Genomic DNA, 21,852 nt, shown 5'->3' on the forward strand with positions numbered 1-21,852 from the left:
TACCAATGCTAATGAATAAAAGCTTAAACTAAATCATAATTGAAAACCTTGTCATTAAACCAAAAGATTTGCATAATATGAATCATCATAGGTTCATAGTTGCCATCTATAAGCACAAATCACAGAGGAATCCTCAGGTAACTTTTGCATGTAAGTTTGTAGCTGAATATAGAAAAGAAACCATATAGACAAAATAGTAGAATATCGATCTAATGCCTGGATTTTATTGCACACCAAATACATCTGAAAAGGAACACTGTCCTAAACCATACAGACAAAAGTAGTAGTATCTAATACCGTGACTAGTTATATTGCAAACCAACGGTACGCATCCAGCCTTAAAATCTCAGAAGTAGTACTGACACTTTCACTGAACAGTATCTATCTCCAACTATGGAAGAGTACTGTAAACCAAGATGAATTGAAAGGGAGCATAATTCTAAGCAGCAGTCAGGGTGTTGGCGATGTCGATGACGAATCGGTATCTAACGTCGGCCTTCAGGAGTCGCTCCATGGCCTTGTTCACATAGTCTGCACTGATGAGCTCGATATCGGCGGTTATGTTGTGCTTACCGGCGAAGTCCAACATCTCCTGAGTATCCTTGATTCCTCCAATGCAACTGCCACCCAAACTCTTCGCACCTGCTCATATAATCAACGTTAATCGCTCTATTAGAACCGGTGAGATGGGAGTAAAATTGAACCGTGCTTTGAGGCATTGCAATACTAACCCATGACCAGAGAAAAAGCTGGAACTTCGAATGGTTTCTCGGGCAAACCGAGAATAATTATCTTTCCAGTGGCTTTCAGTAGCGGGAAATATGGCAGGAGGGCATGGGAGGCAGACACAGTGTTGATAATGCCATCCATGGTGTTCATGGCAGCCTAACAATTAAGGTAGGTGTTAAACCAAGTAAATGGAGAATATATATATGTAATTCATAGGGATAAATAATAGTAAGAGCCTATCAACTACTGTCCATCTCCACATGCACCCCTCATTTTTTTTAAATACTTGTTTTAATCCCATCTATGGAAAATCTCTCACACTCTTAACGGTACTAAGAAAAAAGATGTTAGTGATTAATTTACTCCTAATGTTTCTCTTTTATTTTTCTTTAAAATAAGGGTAAAATGATCCATAAATATTCTAAAATTGATCATATTATACTCACATGATATTTTCTAATGAAAAAAATAATAATATAACATATAACTAAAGGAATAAGCATTTCAGGGGCAGATATGAAAATAGATAATAGGTCATGAGTCTATTCCTAATTTACTTGCATGCTTACCTGCATTTGTTCAGGTTTAGTACTAACTAAGAAAGCATCGGCTCCCAATCGTTCGATCGCCTCCTTCTCCTTCGCCGGCGATGTGCTTATCACGGTCACCTTCATCCCGAAGGCCTTGCCAAACTTCACGGCCACATGGCCAAGCCCTCCAAGGCCAATCACTCCAAGATGCTTTCCTGGCTCATTGAGCCCATGGTACTTCATTGGGCTGTACACAGTGATTCCGGCACACAGGAGGGGTGCACCCTTGTCTAGGGGAAGGTTTTCAGGGAACCTGATAACGTAATTCTGATCGACGACGACCATATTGGAGTAGCCTCCATAGGTCATGCTACCATCCTTGTCGATGGAGTTGTATGTAAGTATAATTTGAGGACAGTAGTTCTCAAAACCTTGGCCACAGTTATCACATGATTGGCAAGAATTAACAATGCAACCTACGCCAACCTTGTCGCCGACTTTGAACTTTTGTACCTTGCTTCCGACTTCAGTTACCACACCGGCGATCTCATGCCTGAACATGATGAATTCACATGCTGTCAACAGTAGCATAATGACAGAGCAAAGCTAAGTAGCATTTTAAAAGCTTGAAAATAAAACTTTTTGCTACAAAAATGCCAATCACATTCTATATTGAGATAAGCCAAAGTGGTAGTCGTCAAATGATTAGAGTGACTTATGTTGTACCAATACCTTTTTATTTGAATTTTATCGGCATCTTTAAAGTTTAACAGAGATCGATAACTTTTTACTTCTTTCAAACAAATTTTTTTATAGAGACAAACACGAATCAGCATTCTAATAGAGACTTTACCATTGACTGACTGATCAACGTACACCTCTCACATCAGAGTATATTTAATATTCCAAAATAGTATATAAGACCCATCTCAGTCAATTATTAGTGAAGCTAAGAGTATCTGACATCATCATTCAGAAATTCCGTATCAGAATCTGACGAGTCACCAACTGAAAACTGTTCGTCAAGAATGTAAACAGATTATTAAATGTCTCGCAGGGTCAACGCCCCGGATCGCACAAACATAAGAAGAGCAAAAGCAGATACACTAGATCAATGTTGTAAAAGAGTCCGTGTTCAGCGGTTCAGCAATAAAAATAATTATACATAATTTATTGAATATATTAGCATAATAAATTAATAAACAGGCCAGTAAAAGATGAAAAGTAAGTGGAGATTTATTTTCGTAATAATTTATCCACTAAAGATGCATCTTTCTAATCATACAATTACTAAATAAATTTTTAAATATGATATCTCACCGTTATGACATAATAAAACTATGCATAGAAGGTGCATACTGTATGTGAATTTAATAGATATGTAAATATTGGCAGTTAATATGTGGGGGCATGAGTATATATAAGAGGCGGTTGATTCACCGCCATCGTTTCATCTCCAACGTTGACTCTATATTTGGAGCCCAAAGGCTCTAAAGGCTCTAAATATGGAGCCAAAAATGGAGTAAGAGCCCGGTGCACTCCAACGCACCGGGCTCCATATATATTAAAATAATAATATAATATATATTATTATATTGATTATTTTAAATTATTTAATAGATCATCTTAGCGTTATTATTTTTTAATAAAAAGTATATTGTTAGAAAAATCTCATCGAGATCTTTAAAATAAGATTAATATTCAATAGGTTCAGAAGTAATTTTAAATTACTAATTTTTTAATTAAACGTATCGAAATTACATTACACGAAATAAACATCGAAATAAGTATTTTAATTTTTAATATTTACATTGGGAATAATTTTGAGTAATTATATTTTAAGATACATAATTTATTAGACTCATTTTTATAAATAATTTTTTTTAAAAAATTTAAATTAATTCAAAAATAATTTAATATTAGACTCACTTTATAAATAATAAAAAATTTAAAAATTAAATTAACTTAAATAATTCAATATTAGACTCATTTTAAAGGTCTTGATGAGACCTTTCTAATGATATTATTTTTGTTAAAAATTGATTAATAAAATTAATTATATACTTAATTTAACTAACTAAATTATTTAATAAAGGATACAAATGAAATAAAAATTATTGAATATAATAATTATTGGGTAATTTTGTATTTTCAAAAAGTTGAAATGATAAATAGAGTCGGGCTCCATTATGGTGGGGTTCTAAATTTGGAGCTAGGTTTAGAGCCCCATTAGAATTCAATAGGATTCTAAGTTTAAAATTTAAAGCCAGATTGGAGTTAGCTCTATGTATGCGGTCCGGAGAGAGTAGCATCAATAATACTAAAGCAAATGGGTAGGAAAAGTAGTAGGGCACGTACCCTGGCACAATTGGATACACAGTATTCCTCCACTCATTCTTTAGGCTGTGAAGGTCCGAGTGACAGATCCCGCAGTAGAGAATCTTAATGGCAACATCATTATCACCGGTATTTCTGTGGTAAAATATAGTAGAATAATCATCCATGGACATTACTATATAGTATAAATGAAGATTCAACTCATAAACCACGAAAAACTGTCAGAAGATATAACAGATACCAACATTTAAAACTAGTATCATTAACTCTTGAGTCTTTACGTATGCTAAATAGGAAATTACTACTTGACAAATATATAGCAAGGAGAACAACAATTCTTTGATCTTTGTGAAAAAGATATGTCTCTACAAATAGGAATATAGGCTCCTGAGTTAGTTAAGTATGGTCGATTATACATATAATTTTAATTTTAAATTAAAATGGATGTAAAATAAATTAATTCTGATTTACTATGACTATTTTTATAAATAGAAAATATCTTAACTTATTTAGAGTGTGTAGACTGAGTATTGAATTAAATTATTATTATTTATTTTATATTTATTGTTTGTTTGTAAATGTTAGACCATATCATCTTTAGTTTTCTAAAGGTAAATTATAATTTTAAAAATACACGAAGCTACTAAATCCTAGCCATCATACTCTACGACGGACATCTACTATCTACGACCTTCTATTACTCTCCGATGATTATCACAATATTAGATAATCTATTTTAGTTTGATTCTAACATTTTTTACTCTTTAAGACATAACTCCATACTCCGAAATACAAACCCACTTAAAGGAGAGCCAAAATACTCTCCCTCATAACACTATCACCTATTAAATATTTATAATTTTCTTATAAACAGACCATCTCATTTGAGATCTAATTTGTAACAAAAGCAAAGTATGAGCAAAGGAAAAACTAATAACTAAAAGCAGAGATGTATCATCTGCTGCAATTTCTTGTCCAGAGAAATAACTATGGCCCTACAACAACCTGTTGGTAGTTGAACAATAACTACAAAAAGCTAAACCACTGAAGGAGCAATTAAGAATTTGCAGATAACTTACGACAATGCATTTTACAATAAATGCTGTTGGCTGAGATTTTTCTTTTTCTGAAGCATAAATTTGTTTCACATACTAACAAAAACTAAGTAAAACTAAAGATTTTTAACATAGCTGCGACTAGAATACCTTCTCTTTTCAAAGTTAAGAATATAAATATTGTCTCACGATGAAATAAAAAAAAAATTGTTGTACAAGGGCAAAATATTTTTTTAATATAAATTATATTCTAATGCTGATTTGTTAGATAGATTTAAATAACAACGATATTTGTTCAAAAAAGTAGCATAATAATTTTAGTAATAATTATGATATTTTGAGGAATATAATTATAATTATAATATTTTAAAAGTTTTTAGTGACTATTATATAAAAATCTCTAAAATAAATTCTCCACCGCATCGCAGCAATGGCTGATGTACTATCCGTCTATCCGTGAAAGGAGATAACTAAAAAGACGGAACTCAGACGAACTTTTTGTTTGCTCAGCTAATAGAATACTTAAAAAAAATAAAGAGGAATTTTGGGTACCAAATCAGATAAAAAGACACTAGAATTGCAGCAAAACATTGCGGGGCCCATCCAACAACCGTGAACGTTTACCGCTAACAAACAGACTAACAAAGACGACAAAGAGAAAAGGAGATTTCCCAAAACTTTCTTAGGAAAACGGAAACTAGAAAAAAGTAAAGGAATCAACAGTGGCTGATGTACTATCCGTGAAATTAGGGTCATTACCGGAAGGAAGACGACGGAGATAAAAGTTACCGGCATGAAGGACTAAAAAAATAGTAAAAATTAAAGGGTGAAAATGAAAAATACAGAATAGAGAGATTACCGTAGAAGACAAAGATATAACAAAGAAACAGAATAATCGAAAAATACCGAGAAAAAGAAAACTAAAGAACACACCTACATGTCTAACTGCATCTATAGCTATAGTTAACTATACCTTCGAGAGAAGGAGAAAGGAGAGAGATGGCCAGAGGAGTCGCCGGAGACCAACCCGAAGACCTTAACGGGGTGCTCCGCCTCCGGCGACACCTTTTTACCGTTCACTCCTGGCGCCATTCAGCCCTCCTCGCTACTTACAGAGAAAAATTATGAGGCAACGCAAAAGCCAACAAAGCCATTATTTATAGAGAGCGGAAAAATAGTCATTTATAACCATTTACTGATTGATTTCCATATCTACGACCAACGGTAGGCATTTATGGCATTTATAGTCCATTGTTTACCAAAGATTCTCTTATATTAAATTTATATATTAAAAATAATCAATCTCTATATTTAACTTATAGTTAATCTTCAAAATCTCTATCAATTAAAACAAAAAAAAAAGACCTTCAGAATCCCAACTTCAAATAAAAGACTAGAATGAAACAAAACAATTACTTCAAACAAAACATTTTATCTGTAAACACTAATTAATTTAAACACTAATTAATTTATTATTTTATCTGGTCATAAAATATTGAACTGATTATTAATTTATATATATAAATTTTTTTAACTTAATTTTTAAAAAAAATATCTAGGATAAAAACGCTGAACTGATTCAGTATTTTTAAAAACATTGATTAGTATAATATTTTTATTAAGGTCACTATAAATTGGACTCCGTTTGTTAATAAATTTGAGAGATAGTCCACTACCAGAGAGTTTGGAACTCTCCATCATACTTATGATATTATAATACTAAACTAATTATATTAGTAAGGCTACAGAACTAAACTAAATTGTAATTCTTTCTCTTTGTAAAACAAAATGTAGAGAAAAAAGTTATTTTAAAAAAAAGGAGCCACAAAAGAACTTTCTCCATTTTTTGAGAATAATATGACCTTTATCCTAAGATAGAGAATAAAGATTTCTGGAGACCTCGCGCGCCCTCATGATGGCGCTGAGTGAACGGGACGCTGGGAGCTCGAGGAGCAAAATAAATTAAAAAATAAAGACGAAGCAAAAGAGATAATAAAGAGATGGAGAACTGATCAGAAAATTAACGAAAAGTAACAATAGAAAGAACTCATAAGAAATGATAAGAGAAAAATAATGAAGATTGTGTACATGCATGTACGAACATAATATAGAGAGAGAAGAGATCGAAGTATATATGAAGGTTACCATCGAGATCTCTGAGGCGAAAGGAGAGAGATGGACGGAAGAACAAAATAAATTAAAATTTAAACCAAACACCTCAAATTTAACCCGAAAAGATAATAACGATCGAACAATACTCTTATTCTCCCAAATCGAATAACGAAGCAAAAGGATAACATGAAACAAAAAAAAAATGGCGTACTAATCCGAAAGATCAACAGATTATCATAAAAAAAAAAAAACTAAGAGGAGATAGAGAGAGAGAGAAGAAGAAGAGATCGAAGCATGAAGGAGACCTTCGAGAGAAGGCGAAAGGAGAGACATGGCCGGAGACATCTCTCGCTGCCAACCCAAACGCCTTCACCGGATGCTCCTCCTCCGGCGATGCCTTCTTATCGTTCGCCACCGGCGCCATTTAGCCTCCTCCGCTATTTGGAGAGAGAATTCTAGAGAGAGAGAGAGAGAGAGAGAGAGAGAGAGAGAGAGAGAGAAGATTCGAGAGCTTTCCACTTGCGAATGAATCGGGGAGGACGAGATGAGCTCTATTTATAGAGAGCAAGCAAATGGAAGTGCGTGATCCGTGTGACGTCATCGGTGACAATTATGCTTTAATCACGTATATAATTAAATTGGTAATAAAAGTTTTAAAAACCGAAGAATTGTTTCCGCGAATATTTGCATAAAAGACGACGCGCCTCCTGAACGAGTCTCGTCACTCTCGTGGCATAGCGTCTACCACGACAAACAACACGAAATAAACTTCTTTCTTCTTTTTTTTTCTCTAAATACAAAAAAATCCTTATCTGATGTTTTCTAAATAATAATAATAATAATAATAAATTTAATCCCCTAAGTTTATTATCGTTCGCCCGTTCATAATCTATATGATTGGATAGCAAATCTTATAACTTATCCTTCAAAAATAATTAAATAATGCAATAACTTCGTTTCTTAAAAATAAATAAATATTCACCCATTTTATTTTAATTTCGTCGTTTTGTAAATAACGAGATGAATTGAGTTTCACGTGAACTTCCTTCATATGTCACCCCTTTATCTACTAAGAAAAAGAAAAGAACTGAAAAAGGCATCAACCTCTCGTGGCCACCTCTTTACACATCACAATCTAGAAAAATAGTGTGAAATTATATGTGGACCGGCAAATTGATTGACCCTGTGTCCACTCAAAGACCAATTGATCCAATTTAATAATCGAATAATTCATCTCTCTCTCTCTCTCTCTCCTTGTTAACCACTCATCTCATGATTCAATCCAATGCGAAGACATCACATGTAAAACGCTATAAACGTTGAAGCCAGTTTGACTGCAGCTTTGATATGATTCTTGAACCAATTTGATTGGACGTTTAAATTGTATGTAGTGGGCCTACATATTGGGTACCTAATTGGGAGAAGGTTTTTCGAGCTGATACAGTACAGATAAATTCAAAATCACTGTCAAATGAACGTTATTATATCAGTCTCATGCATTCGACGAGTTTGATTGTGTCAGCTAATATTGCCCTAATCTTTTTGGGGATAATCCGTGGTGTTAGATTCTTAGGAGACACGTTGATATGCATTCAACAACCGCCTAAATTTATATAAAAGACCACTTTCTAATGCATCACCTTGTTCATCTTCTTCCTCTTCCTCATTATATAATACCATATAATTGCGGGTAGATGTTTCATTCATCATACTATTGTACTAAGGATGAGAGCTTCTTCAACTTCAGTACAATAGTATGAGAGCTTCTTCAACTTCATTAGTCAATTGAGCCAATTTGCATTTTGCCATTTGTATACTTATATAGCATTATTATAGCTAGCGAAAGCTCTCTCCTTCAATAACCATTAAGGAAGCATTTTACTTGTGGAATGTTACCCTTATTTGTTATACTTGTTGTAACGCCCCCGCTCGGTAAGGGCACGTGCACGCCCACGCGCCCACACGGCACGTGCGGCGCACGCGACAGGACGGGCGGGGTCCGTTACGCACAGATACTCTCATGTGCTCATATAATCATGACATCATCAAATAAAACCTGCTAACATTTCCCTACTCACATAATCCATCACCAAATACATCATACTATCAACCAAATAAATCTGTTAATATATGAATATCTAATTCTATAATAATATACACTAGACCACTATTTAATCTGTCAGGACCCACATAAGCCACAACAAACCATCAAGATACAACTAAAATAACTCATACAACACTACACTATGATTCGACCTGTATTATACAAATCATCGTCTAATACAAAAGAGTATAAATATTAAATACTGGTAGAACTCAATTTCTATATAAACTACTATACCGTCTCACATCTATTGTTCACATCATCATCGCTCTAAAATATATTCTCAAGATATCACGAGTCGCTATCACCATACCACATATCTGAGAGGTCAGAAAAGAAATAAAAAGAGTCATGAGCAAAAGGCTCAGTAAATAGACCTTACCCCGAATCAGTGATGCCAAACAGAAAGTAAATTATGTACGGGATAATATGAATCAGAAAGAGCATCATGTCATGAATGAGTATATGAATACATTCTCAATAATATATAAATGAAAAGTAGATAACAAGTCATAACTGATAAAAGTATATAATCCTCGACAATGAATAAACAAATCTCCATATCATATGATCATCATAACTCTCTCTCAAATATGCCACATGATGCATGCCGACCATAACCATGATATGATATCAAATGTAACCATATATGATGTATATTGATTACTCGATAATTAGACAATCAGATGATAATGAAATCATATGCATTTCTCAATATTTCAGTCATCAATGTCAGCTCTATATGTCATCATCATATTAGACCACTGTGCACAGTCAACACCCGGTACCCGGTCTCAATATCATGTCCGAAGGCTCAGAGCAAACTCCGCCACTCGCAAGAGTATTTCTAATATAATCATACCCCGCCATCCACTAGGGTATTAATATCCATTCAGACCGGGCACCCACATAGTTGATAAAAACCTCGTGAGGATAACCCGCCACATATGCCTTGGCGAACGACATGTGTCTGAATATCTACTGTCCACACAGACTAACGACCTCAGACGTAAGGCCAATAAGATCGCGACTATGTCGAGCGATCAATCATCTCCAGGCACGCCCTAACCTTCGCGCTCACTCGGGTATCCTCACGCTTTCTATCAACCATCTTATCAATCACATTTCATGCTTTCCTTCTAAATGACAGATCATATGCATATATCCAGTACGATAATAAGTTAATGCATAACAGGAATTTAGGTAGAATAGGAATCAAGAGAAAAATGATGCAATGCAGTCTCCAACTATATAGTCAACACATGCATACTCATGCTAATCTATTATATGCATACCCATGCTATAGATCAACTGGACATAACCTTACCATAGTATAATCATATCTCATCATCTTTATTTATCATCATCATACTCATATCTAAGATCAGCCTAATTATATGCATGATAAAAATATGCTCGACTGTAATCATCTCTAGATAAAGTCATATAATCATACTGGAGGCCAAAACATCCATGTACATAATATATAATATAACCTAATTTGAGAAAGGGATCTTAGGATAGCTAAGTCCACGAGATCCTGAACAAAGGGTCGGAATCTGAAATTATTTAAGTAGTATGATGTTAGCCGTTTATCTGATTAAAATCTATTCATGTAATATATGATGATTTAGAATGTTTTAGAATTTCTACTTATCTTTATTACTAGCTAGATTTTTAATTACAGATAAAAATAAAAATAAAAATATAGATGAAAGCCTAACTATAATTATATCTTGATTAATTAAAGATTACTTTATAAAATAATAATAAATACATAAGCCTAGTATTTTATTTGTTACAAAAATAATAATATATAATAAATTGATAGAATTACTTAAAATGTATATCATAAGAATATTAGAATATAAATCTAATAATTATAATTTATAAATCTATCTATTAATCTAATATACATATAAGTAAATAAATAAATAAATAAATAAATAAATATAAGTATTACCTATATTTATGTGTAATAGTTTATAACCTAATTAATTATCAATAAACTTTAATTAACAATAATCATAATGATGAATATGTATTATTATTAAAATAAATAATGTCTAAATCTATTTGTATTAATTAAGACAGAAATACCTAAATAAATAAATAATAAAATTAAAAAGGATAATGGATCACTAGTACTAGTGCTTGGCTTGGTCCAGCACTGGCCTGCTACAGTGATGGGCCGAGCCCAGCACTGTTGCAGAAAAATAAGAAGAGAAGAAGCAACTGAGGAAGAAGAAGAAAAGAAGGAAGAAGAAGGAAGAAGAAGAGAAGAGAAGAAGGGAAGAAAGAGGAGGGAGGTGTGGACCCGGGCCGGCGGGGAGGGCACCGGCAGCTGGTGGCCAGCCAGCTGCCGGCCTCTCGCCGGCGGCTCGGCTCCGACGGGCCCGAGCCCAAAGTAAGAAAAAGAGAAAAGAGAGAGAGAGAGATAGTGAGAGAGAGAGAGAAAGGGAGAGAGAGAGAAGAAGAGAGAGGAGGAGAAAGAACTCACCTGCGCTCGTCGAGGTGGCGGCGGCGGCGATAGGCCGGCCTCGACGCGAGAGAGAGAGAGAGAGAGAGAGAGAGAGAGAGAGAGAGAGAGAGAGAGAGAGAGAGAGAGTGGGTGGGGTTGGCGGTGGCTGCGGCAACGCGAGGGGGGTGCGTGGCACCTCCCTGCCGCATTGCATGGGCACGAGGCGCGTGCCCATGCAAAGAATTTTTTTTTTATTTTTTTGTCTCTTTTTTTTAAAAAATTTATACATTATTACTATTATTATTATTATTATTATTATTATTATTATTATTATTATTATTATTATTATTATTATTATTATTATTTTCTGGGTTATTATCATAATAATAATAATAATTTTTAATTATATTATTTATTTATTTTTGGGTTATTACACTTGTATAACAAACGTCATGTCAATATAAGTTATTATGATATTTCTTTATAAACTAATATAATATATAATAATTATATTATATAATATAAAATTAAAATAATAGTGTAATAAATAATTAAAATAATTTTTATAATAGATAGATGAGAAAAGAAGATAAAGAGGATTGAAATTGATAGTTGATTAAATGATATATTTTTAAGGGTAAAATAATTATCAAATCTAAAATAGAAGAGTAGAGGGGAATTCAGTAAAATAATTATTTACTTATTATACAGTATAAGAATGTTTATATAGAATAATTTCTTTTATTCTATAAGTGAACTTAGCCTTAATAACTTTATCATTCAAATAAGTGGCTAACGGAACAATAGTGTACTTGGACCCTGAGATTGGGCTTAGGCTTATTTTTGTAAATTGGGATTGAGAATTAATATGGATCAATATACCGAGATTGGTTTAGATTAATCTTCAAATATATGTCAATATAAATAGCCTGTTAATTAGAATATATGTGATTATATTTTTAAATACATGCGATGCGATCGATACACAGAGATATATCTCTCTCCAGAAAACCCCATTGGACAAGTATGTTGGACAAATAAGGGAGTTAAGATAAATATCTAAGGATAAACTGCTCTCGCAAACTTCCTCCTTTTATTCTCTTCAAACTTATTCGAAGTGTATCGGTTTATCCGAGGATAGGGAGAATAAGAAAAAATTATTGCGCAGGAATAAGACCCCGTATAAGTAGAACCGAGACTGGACCGTAAGAACCCGATAGAAATCTCTGTGTCTCTACCATTGAATAGAATCGAGACTCGGATCAAAAGTTCCCGATAGAAGTCTCTCTCTCTCGGCATCATCAATGGCTTCTCCCGATCTCCTCTTCGGCGTCCGCAATAGCTTCTACCTCGGCGCGTACCAGGCAACGATCACGAACAGCAACATCTCGAACCTTAGCCCGGAAGAAGAGCTCGAGCGCGATGCCCTCCTTTACCGCGCGTACATCGCCCTTGGATCTCACAAGGTCTTCCTCCTCACCCTCCTCCTTCTCAGATCTCTCTTTCCCACCATAAAGCTGCGATATTTGACCCGATCTCACGTGATTCGTGCAGCTTGTGATCGAAGAGGTCCGCGAATCCGCGCCCACCGCTCTCCAGGCCGTGAAGTTGCTCGCACTCTATGTCGCAGGCAAAAAGGTTGGTTTTTTGAAGCTAGATCTTGATTTGGGTGTGGAGATCTGCTCTGGGATCTCGTTGTTTGGTTTGATTTTTTGGATCTGGGATTATGTGATTTCAAAATTTAGTTTATTTACTGAATCATAGAGCGGAGGAACCCAAGATTTCATAGTTCTGATAGATCCATTTAAGGAAATTTGAGTTTTCATGTTAAATTGCTTTAATTATTACTGGACAACATTTTACTAAACAATTTCTTGAGCAACTGATATGTTCCAGTTGTGTCAATGAGTCTGCTAGATCTGTATTTTGGAGTGCTGAAATGCCGTAATTTTGCCCAATTTTTTGTTCTATGGAATAATTCTGATGATTGTCTAATAGTTATACTTGACTTGTGTAGTCATTTTGTTTATTAGAGGAAATTATTAGGTGCTGCGTGCTATGCACATGTGTTCCTTGATTTGCCTAGGGCTGCATGGTAGTGGGCAGTAAAAGTAATCAGCTCATATATGGATCTTATAAATGTCAACCCAGATATTGTGAAGATTCAAGGAAGTTCTGAAGCAGTTTATAGAACAATCGGTCAATCATTAAGCAGTTATTTTCTTCATGGTCCCCATTATCTCATTAGTTTGTCTTGTGTTTCTATCACACTGTTTTGCATAAGTTTTCCAAGCTCATAAAGTTTTTCCGGTTTCTTTTGATTTTGAAGGAAGCTGCGATCTCCAGTCTCAAGGAGTGGTTGAGTGATTCGGCAATAGGAAACAATCCCGTTCTGCGACTAATTGCAGGGATTATATATATGCATGAGCAAGACTACAGTGAGGCTCTCAAGCATACAAACTCCGGAGGAACTATGGAACTGTGAGTTTAATTTTCTAGTTATGCCTTCACTGGAACACTTTTCTTCTTAAATATGTGAAGGAATTTTAATGCAATCAGTAAAAGAAGAATAAGAAGTAGAAGAAGAAGAAGAAGAAGAAGATAACAGTTTTGTTTTGGAAATGAATCGAAATATTGATCTTTTGTATGTATGGACCATATCTGTCTCCATACAAAATTAGACTCCAATAAAGGTTGTCATAATATTGATCACTACCGTAAATCTTCTTGATTTGATTTTTAAATTCTAGTAGCAGATCTGTGGTGAACCTGGTACACTTCATCCTCATTTTGAGATAGTCGTGTTCAGGTTCATAGAATCTGCCATTACTCCACCTTGTTGTGGCTAGCTGCACAAGCAACTGCAATTCCCTCGGCAGTAATTATCATGAAGAACCTCACTTTGAGCCATAAAATGTTTTTTCTTTCCATCTCTTTGAAGGTTGGGTGGAATCTGACCTAGGACCTCAATATATCTAAACCTTGACAAAAATATGGGTTTATATTTTGATGAGATATTTTACTATCTTGGCTGAACAATAGAAACTGATATCAATATAAAGGCCTATATAAGGAAAACTTATTCTAGCTCTAATGCAGTTTAACTTTAGTGGTCAATAGTAGTAAAGATCACATTCAGTTGAAATTTTGCGTATACTGTGCCTGTGGTTATGTAATAATGATATGAATTTAGACCTTGGCCAAGATGAAAGCTATCACATCATACTGTTGAGTGTGAACTGTGACATAGCTTCTTTAGGCTGCTAACAAGCTGTGTTTGTAATTGATTTACCTAATTGTTGCTCTTCTCAGGGCATGCTGAAGACTTGTTCAGCCCAATTGGCCTCATCTGCAAGTATTTTGTCTTATTTGGTTCTGCTGCTTGTTTGCAGGCATGCATTGAATGTTCAGATATACATTAAGATGCATCGGTCAGACTATGCAGAGAAACAACTCAAGATCATGCAACAAGTTGATGAAGACCATACGCTGACACAACTTGCAAATGCATGGCTAAACCTAGCTGTGGTTGGACTCTTGCAGAATTTTCTATATATAGGTTGAGAAATTTAAAGCCTATTGGTGATTAATTTTCTCTCTTTTGGGATGTTAGGGTGGATCTAAGATACAGGAAGCATACCTCATTTTCCAAGACTTGTCTGAAAAGTATCAGTTGACTGGTGTGATTCTGAATGGTAAGGCAGTCTGTTGTATGCACATGGGGCGCTTCGATGAAGCTGAATCTCTGTTGCTTGAAGCACTAAACAAGGTACTGAACGTATCTTTTCTTATTATTGATTTGGTTCTGTACATAAAAGCCATTCCTTTTTTTATTTTTTGAATTGTCAGAAAATAAATATTTAATGAAAGAACTGAGAAAGCTGTCTTGTAATTTTGCAGGATGCAAAAGATGCAGAAGCTCTGGCTAACCTAATTGTCTGCAGTCTCCACCTTGGCAAATCATCATCACGATACTTCAGGTAGTGAATAATGTTCTGAGTTATATTCAAAGATATGCAAGTTCACCTCAGTATTGCAATTTTTACAAGATCATGTTCATTAGCAATAGCAGAGAAAATAGAAAATCAAGATTCTCTCCTTGGGCTCTAGGACTTCTGAATTCCGATGCTTAATATGCACCTATGTTTCATACCACTTTGGAGTCACTATATTGTTACAAACTAGTAATATATTCATCAGAGACTTTTTAGATGCTGATCTGTTGGAACATCTCCTATCTGCATAGCTTGTGAGACATTCCTCCAAAGAAAACTGGTTTTGTTGGCATAGTCACTAGCTTAGCTAATTTTTCTCCTCCTAGATATTCCTCCTTCCAGATTGCATAGCGGCTGCATACATGGCTCCACAAAAAGCAGCTTTATAATTAGTTTGTTCTTTATCTTGGAGATTAATTTGGGTATCCCCAAGATATGCTGGAAAATCTTAAACATCTCAATCCAAAAGTTTGATTTCTTCAGAAAATCTGCATACAAAAGATTTTTGCAAGTCCTGGATGAATATTACACATGGGACATACATCATCGAGCCACAAAATATTAAAATAGATCATTGAAACTTATTCCAGTACGTGGAAAATTCTTGTATGAAGATACTGGAAGTCAAACAAAAGAACTGGAAGAAACCATCTAAAGCATCTATTTGCAAATCTGAATGTGTTGTGCCTCATGACATGTTTAATGTGTTTAGCATAACAGTATTTCAAGTATTGCTTTGGTTTACATACTTGATACACTTGAAAATGAAGCTAATGCTGACTTAAACAGTATCCATTTTCTTAAGCATTTATAACTATTTTTGAGATGAAATGAGGATCTTAAAAAAGCTTTTGATTAGTATAGTGCCCAGAAATTTTAATCACCAGACTCTTTCAGATGTGTGGAAGTATATAGGTACATAATAGAGTGCATTCAAACATTTACACTGCTTGCTCCATGGGCTTTAAGGTAGAAGCATTACAGACCCACATATCTTGTTCCTTGTGTATCTTATTCTTCATAGAAATTCTGTTCTGTTAAGCAGTTACTGATGTTATGTGGTAGTAACATTGCTACTTATTTCATATTTTGCTTCTGCAGCCAGTTGAAGTTGTCAAATCCTGATCATGAGCTTGTTAAGCGGAGCTCTGCTGCCGAAGATAGCTTTGAGAAAGCTGTTCAATCTATTGCATAAGCCCTTGCTATTTTGGTCTCTCATGTGTTGCGAGAACCTTCTGCTGTTTACACCCTGAGTGGTCTTTGGCACAGATATATTGGCTGTGCACTTTCTTAGTCAAAGTTGCTTTCCACCTTAAAGAGTGAACATAGCCTGCTTAGCCTTGAAATTTTCTTTTATCCCTTGTTGTATGATTATGCGGAAGTCATGGATCTTAAAGATTTAAGTGAACCATCATAGGTAATTGTCCTGTTTCTCGATATCAAGTTACAAATAACAATTTTCTTTTCTCTCCTGCTTCAATGGAATTATATCTGTCTTCTCCATGTTGTTTGGTTTTACATAGGAAAGTACCTTCGTGACAAACTGAATGAAATTTTTTTGATAGACAGGTTAATAATTTCTTCACCTATGTGTTGGTGCCCGCAAGCCCGGGCTGGGGACCGACTGATCTATTTGTAAAAACTTCATGTATTCTTCCAGATATGGTTGCCAAAAAACTTATCAGTTGCATGTAGGTCAAGACTAGCAGAAACTTGTATTACACAAGAACCTAAGGAAAGGTCTTTTTTAACCCCTGTAGACATGTACTGAGTACGTTAATACTGAGATGGAATGAGAGCATGGAGGATGATATCAGTGGTCAAATTATATTTCTGGTTTTTCCCCAATAAAGTGTACGTGGTAAAGAAGTTCGGAAAATACATATAAAAATCGATGAAAATATCCCCCAAAAAAGAAATCCCTCGAATCAATGCATTATCATGTCCAAAAAGAAATAGAGGTCAGAGAATTTGAACAGACATAATCACAACAGTTGAATGTATGGGATCTTGGCTCATCTCCAACAAGGTACGGCGACTCGCACAAGGTCTGTCTGTAACGCATCTCAATCCCCAAACAATCAGGATCGGAAAACCAAGTCAATCTTAAGTTAGCTAGGAAGTAATTAAAAAGCAATTGATAATACTTCTATAACAAGAAATAATCTGCTTAGGGAAGGCAAAGAACGAATTTTTTGTATGAACTCTTATTAGCTAAAAATCACACATACATTATAGTCGGGGCTGGTTTGAACGCAAAATCCAAGACCTCACTGGAGCATACATACAGACACACTAGATGATATAGATGATATATATCTGGTTGACCATTGCAGTATGAATTTAAGATACATGTCAGGAGATACAAGGCGTGTCATCAAATTGTGAAACCATTAGCGGCCTGAAGGGTTCCTGTTCCAAGACAAGTATGAAGGATCTCCAAGCTTCCTGCAAAAAGGAAAGCAAGCGAATCATGAAGCAGCAGCAAATTGAAACTATACTCCGGTAGATCTTAAAACTATTGTGTATATGTACTAGAACTAACTCCTTGTCAGACACATTATTAGTTTATAAACACCCTATAGAAAGTTCACTTTCTTTTACGGTTCAGAACAATGCTTAGCAGCAATATTATAATACATACCATTTTATAAGATTCATTAGATACATGACAATCAGATTCAGATCATGAGGGTTAAAACTACAAGGCTGTCTTTGTGCAACATACTGCTAAGAATAGCATATCAACAATTTTGAACATCTTCAAGCTTCCTGCTTATTAGGATATCGTGCGCCAAACCCATGATCAACAATAGTCAAGTTTTTTCTTTCTTTTTTGAAGAAAGAGAATAGTCATCTTAACCGCTGGAAATTCAGAAGATTATTGCATATTGTTCATAACCAACATCTGATTTTTTTTACTGTTATAAGTCTGATTGAAAAAAGAGCTTCTTTCTCCATTCTCATAAAATTAAAGCTCCACCAACAATTACTCATTTATACATATGGGTACAAGGGCTTCTAACATATCTACTATCTGTAAAGATTTCTCAATGATTTAATTAATATCAAATTTGAGGAATAGAGATTTACCATAACATCGCTTGTGCAAGAGGCAATTAAAATCATGAAAAAAAATGAAAACTATATTATCTGATTTCTCAACAAAATATGGATCCATCAAAAGGGACTAGGAGTTATTGCATATAAATATACTTCCAATGTTATCTGGTATTTAGACAACTATCAGGGGAAGAGAAAAAAAGACACCAGAATTCAGCATATTAATCTATACTTTGCATGGAGCCATTATAGTTACATCACTGAGAACAATTTTACGAAAATTCAACAAACCAATTCTGCATCAGAAATATTACTAAAAGGATCACATAAAAATCTGAGATCTAATCAATAGTCAGCAAATTTCATTTTGTTATCAATTTCATACTGAAGTAGCTTCTAAATGTTAAATCAGTGCCTGTGGCTGTTCATGATCACTCACCTTGGTTTTACCAAGTATATCACAGTAAATGCCGTTGCAAGAAAGAAGCATGATCCACCAACAGTGAGGTATGCAATGCCCAGAAAGTCATTTTTTCCTCCAAGCCAGCTTGCTGTGGAAAGAACCAACTTCTTCTTGCCATTGAAACTGTACGTGTTGTAATTGTTTTCTAGTGTCACTGTTATGGTATCATTTTCTTTGAGATCCACCTCAATCCTCCCATACAACTTTCTGAACGTTGGCAGGGCTGCAGTACGCATCCAAACAATGAGGTCCTCCTGCTCGCTCAGCTGCTCATTTGGAAATCCATACAATATTAGTATCCTCATAGGTTAATTTTCTTAGTACAAAATACTTCTAGCCAAATCAAATGGAAGTGTAGAAGGACTCAAATTGATTTTGAGTTTTTCACGAATGGGTGTTCACAAGCAGACTCCATATGCCAGAACTAGAGGTCTAAAATGTGCCCCAAAGCAGGAACAAGTTGGACCCTAGAATTCTTAGTAACACTGAAGAAATAACAACAATCATGTTTATATATCTACATTATGAACCATCAAAATTTGGCTACAAATTATCGTTAGCTAATTTTGGTTATCAGACAAGAGGAAGCAGAAAAGGCATAACTACATAGAAATTGGACCCTATATTTCTTTGAAGTGCTGAAACTTCAAGCTAAGCAATTTATCCTCCAGAAATGACACTAATCAATAGGTGAAAGAGTAATCAATAATCTTTAAACAAAAGCTCCATGGCACTTACAGATTTATTTGGGTCAAGTTTAGCACCACCTATTAGAGTTCCATTCTGGAAGTTCTTAGGATAGACGTCCTTTCCAAACTTGTGGTTCCTATCACTCTTCCAGGAAATGTTTTTCTTGTTCACACTCAAGTTTTTGTTGCCAAGAGTAAATCTGTATGTATCATTAAACAAGCTCCATGCTATCAGACCACAAGGGACAATCGGAGAACCATCAGCAGTAGTCTTTTCAGGATCACAACTGTCTGTCTCATTTGCCTTTCCAGCGTCCTTCAACTGTGCATCATTTCGGCTCTTCACATACCTGAATTTGAAATGCATCACTCATTGACTTGCTGAAAATTTCAAAATACGAGTTCTTATTTTGTGTAAAGCAGAGATGGTGCTATAAAGAAAGGTTAAAACTGCCAACATTACAAAACTCATCGCTAAAGATTCAGACCACTAAATTGTAAGAAATTGATAAGCATTGTGAGGGAGAAAAGGACAAAGATAATTGACCATAATCTAATGGCCATTTAACCAACATGAAAGGATACAATATTTCTAGCTTAAGGGGTAGATGCATACCTCCTATGGTTCTGGTAGAAGTTATCAAGTTGATAGTAGACATAAATAGGTTGATCCATATCCTTTGGAACCTGCAAACAAAACCGGCGTTTCATGTTAACACTTCTCAATGGTTTAACCAAGTTCTTCTTTCATTTGATTCTTAAAAGCATCTACTCTCTCACTGCATGAAAACCTTTAAAATGATATAATCCAATCTCACGTTACTTATAATCATGACTTCCTTTTCCAAGTTTCTCTTTCTACATTATATATTAGTGAAATACATGAAACAAGAATCTCATTACCTTAAGAGTTCTTGTGCAGGTTTTATCAATTGCTGCGTTTCGGATGTAAGCAACCTTATCATTGGTCATGTTCTTGGGTACACACTCAGTCTCATAACGATCAACAATTTCAACCACCTACAAAATAAAGACGCACATTCAGAAGTCCAGAAAAAGAGAAATATCAGAATTAAAATTGATTCAGAAGTCTGAAATTGAAATTTGGCGTACTTTATTGGAAGCTAATAGCGAAGCAACACCTATGGGGATGAATATGACGCCGATAAGAGTAAATACCGAGATGACCTAAACAATATAGTAGGTTTAGTATGTTAACTGTCAGATTAGGCAATCACAACAGATTTCCGAGGTACAATAAGTACCCCATAACATATTCAGAAACCACATTACAGTACAGATGTTTACCCATTGGGGAGTGAGAATTGGCTTGCAAGCTGGGAGCTCTTGCTGTGTAAACCTCGAATCTGCACACCAGACAACAAAACACACCTTTAAATTTTTTTAAGTGATAGTCGCAAACAAATTTAGCATTCTGAATTTCTGACAAACAAATAGATGGTAGAATATAAACTTTCCCCCAATCCAGGGAAAATAACTTCGATAAATTAAATAAACATAGTGGTCAGTGAAGCAAAAAAGCCCAAATATGCAAGAGAACCAATCTAAGATCCAAACCACCCACCAATTTTAGAAAAGCCCAAAATAGGCTGTCCAAACAGACCTAAAGGAAGCAAAGAGCTAGCAAAGCACACATAGATAGTTAGTTCTAAGAAGACCCCAGAACCTTTCAGAGCAAATACTCCTCAAGAGATCAACCGAAAAAAAAAACATAAAAAGAAGAAATTTTGAGGAGAGATTACACTTAGGTCTCTTCGAATTCCTCCTGGGAGCGGGCGCCGCGTCCCCCGATCCCGAAGTCGACCCACCCGCTTGGTTCATCATCTCTTCACAATGATCCAATTTAGATCGAGAACGGATCTAAATCGAGTTGGATCTTCCTCAAATTTTCTTCTTCTTCAAAAAAGGAACAGTATGGATCTCGCCTCGATCTAAACTCTTCTTCGTTTCCTCTCCTTCCTTCCTCTTAGTAATATCGAAGACCAACCAACCTGTCCTCCTCCTCCTCTTTGACCACGGGATTAGAAGAAGAAAAGAAAGAGAGACGGGAGACAAAACGAGCTCTTCTACTTTGGCCGGCGTAGTAGAGTCAAGACGATTGACCAAATCGATGAGAGAGAGAGAGAGAAATAAAAAAATAAAATACGCGCTTCCGTCGTGCGATACACCGTGCACGAAGCCAACGAGAAAGAGTTTGGATTTTAAGAGGCATAAATACTTGTGACATAAATTAAATAGATTAGGATGTCGAGATATACATATGTATACATGTGATATTATTTGAAACAATATT

The 21,852-nt window shown here is 35.0% G+C and overlaps 3 protein-coding genes across 4 annotated transcripts; 1 reads left to right on the plus strand and 2 right to left on the minus strand.

Moving 5' to 3' along the window:
• Nucleotides 1-204: 204 nt before the first annotated feature.
• Nucleotides 205-7,245, minus strand: LOC140771882 (probable cinnamyl alcohol dehydrogenase 5). 2 transcript variants are annotated; one of them, XM_073113672.1, is made up of 5 exons: nt 7,069-7,245; nt 3,618-3,731; nt 1,299-1,812; nt 732-885; nt 205-642 (listed from the first exon to the last, which is right to left on the minus strand). In XM_073113672.1, the coding sequence occupies exons 1-5, from the start codon at nt 7,185-7,187 to the stop codon at nt 440-442; spliced, it is 1,104 nt and encodes a 367-aa protein (XP_072969773.1). In that variant the 5' UTR covers nt 7,188-7,245; the 3' UTR covers nt 205-439. The 2 variants fall into 2 exon arrangements, with proteins under 2 accessions (XP_072969773.1, XP_072969774.1); XM_073113673.1 differs by lacking the exon at nt 7,069-7,245 and adding an exon at nt 5,625-5,819.
• A 5,269-nt stretch (nt 7,246-12,514) lies between these two features.
• Nucleotides 12,515-16,803, plus strand: LOC140772627 (coatomer subunit epsilon-1-like). Its single transcript, XM_073114786.1, has 7 exons — nt 12,515-12,794; nt 12,883-12,966; nt 13,658-13,809; nt 14,721-14,856; nt 14,942-15,097; nt 15,229-15,308; nt 16,425-16,803. Exons 1-7 carry the CDS (start codon nt 12,633-12,635, stop codon nt 16,516-16,518), a joined length of 864 nt encoding a protein of 287 aa, XP_072970887.1. The 5' UTR covers nt 12,515-12,632; the 3' UTR covers nt 16,519-16,803.
• Nucleotides 16,804-17,493: 690 nt separating this feature from the next.
• On the minus strand, nt 17,494-21,699 carry LOC140772626 (ALA-interacting subunit 3-like). Its single transcript, XM_073114785.1, has 8 exons — nt 21,302-21,699; nt 20,847-20,905; nt 20,652-20,726; nt 20,442-20,558; nt 20,155-20,225; nt 19,588-19,888; nt 18,826-19,115; nt 17,494-17,771 (listed from the first exon to the last, which is right to left on the minus strand). Exons 1-8 carry the CDS (start codon nt 21,381-21,383, stop codon nt 17,717-17,719), a joined length of 1,050 nt encoding a protein of 349 aa, XP_072970886.1. The 5' UTR covers nt 21,384-21,699; the 3' UTR covers nt 17,494-17,716.
• Between the last annotated feature and the right edge of the window lie 153 nt (nt 21,700-21,852).

The sequence above is a fragment of the Typha angustifolia genome, chromosome 12 (genome assembly GCF_048772165.1).
Source record: "Typha angustifolia cultivar Huaian chromosome 12, ASM4877216v1, whole genome shotgun sequence".
Lineage (NCBI taxonomy): Eukaryota > Viridiplantae > Streptophyta > Magnoliopsida > Poales > Typhaceae > Typha > Typha angustifolia.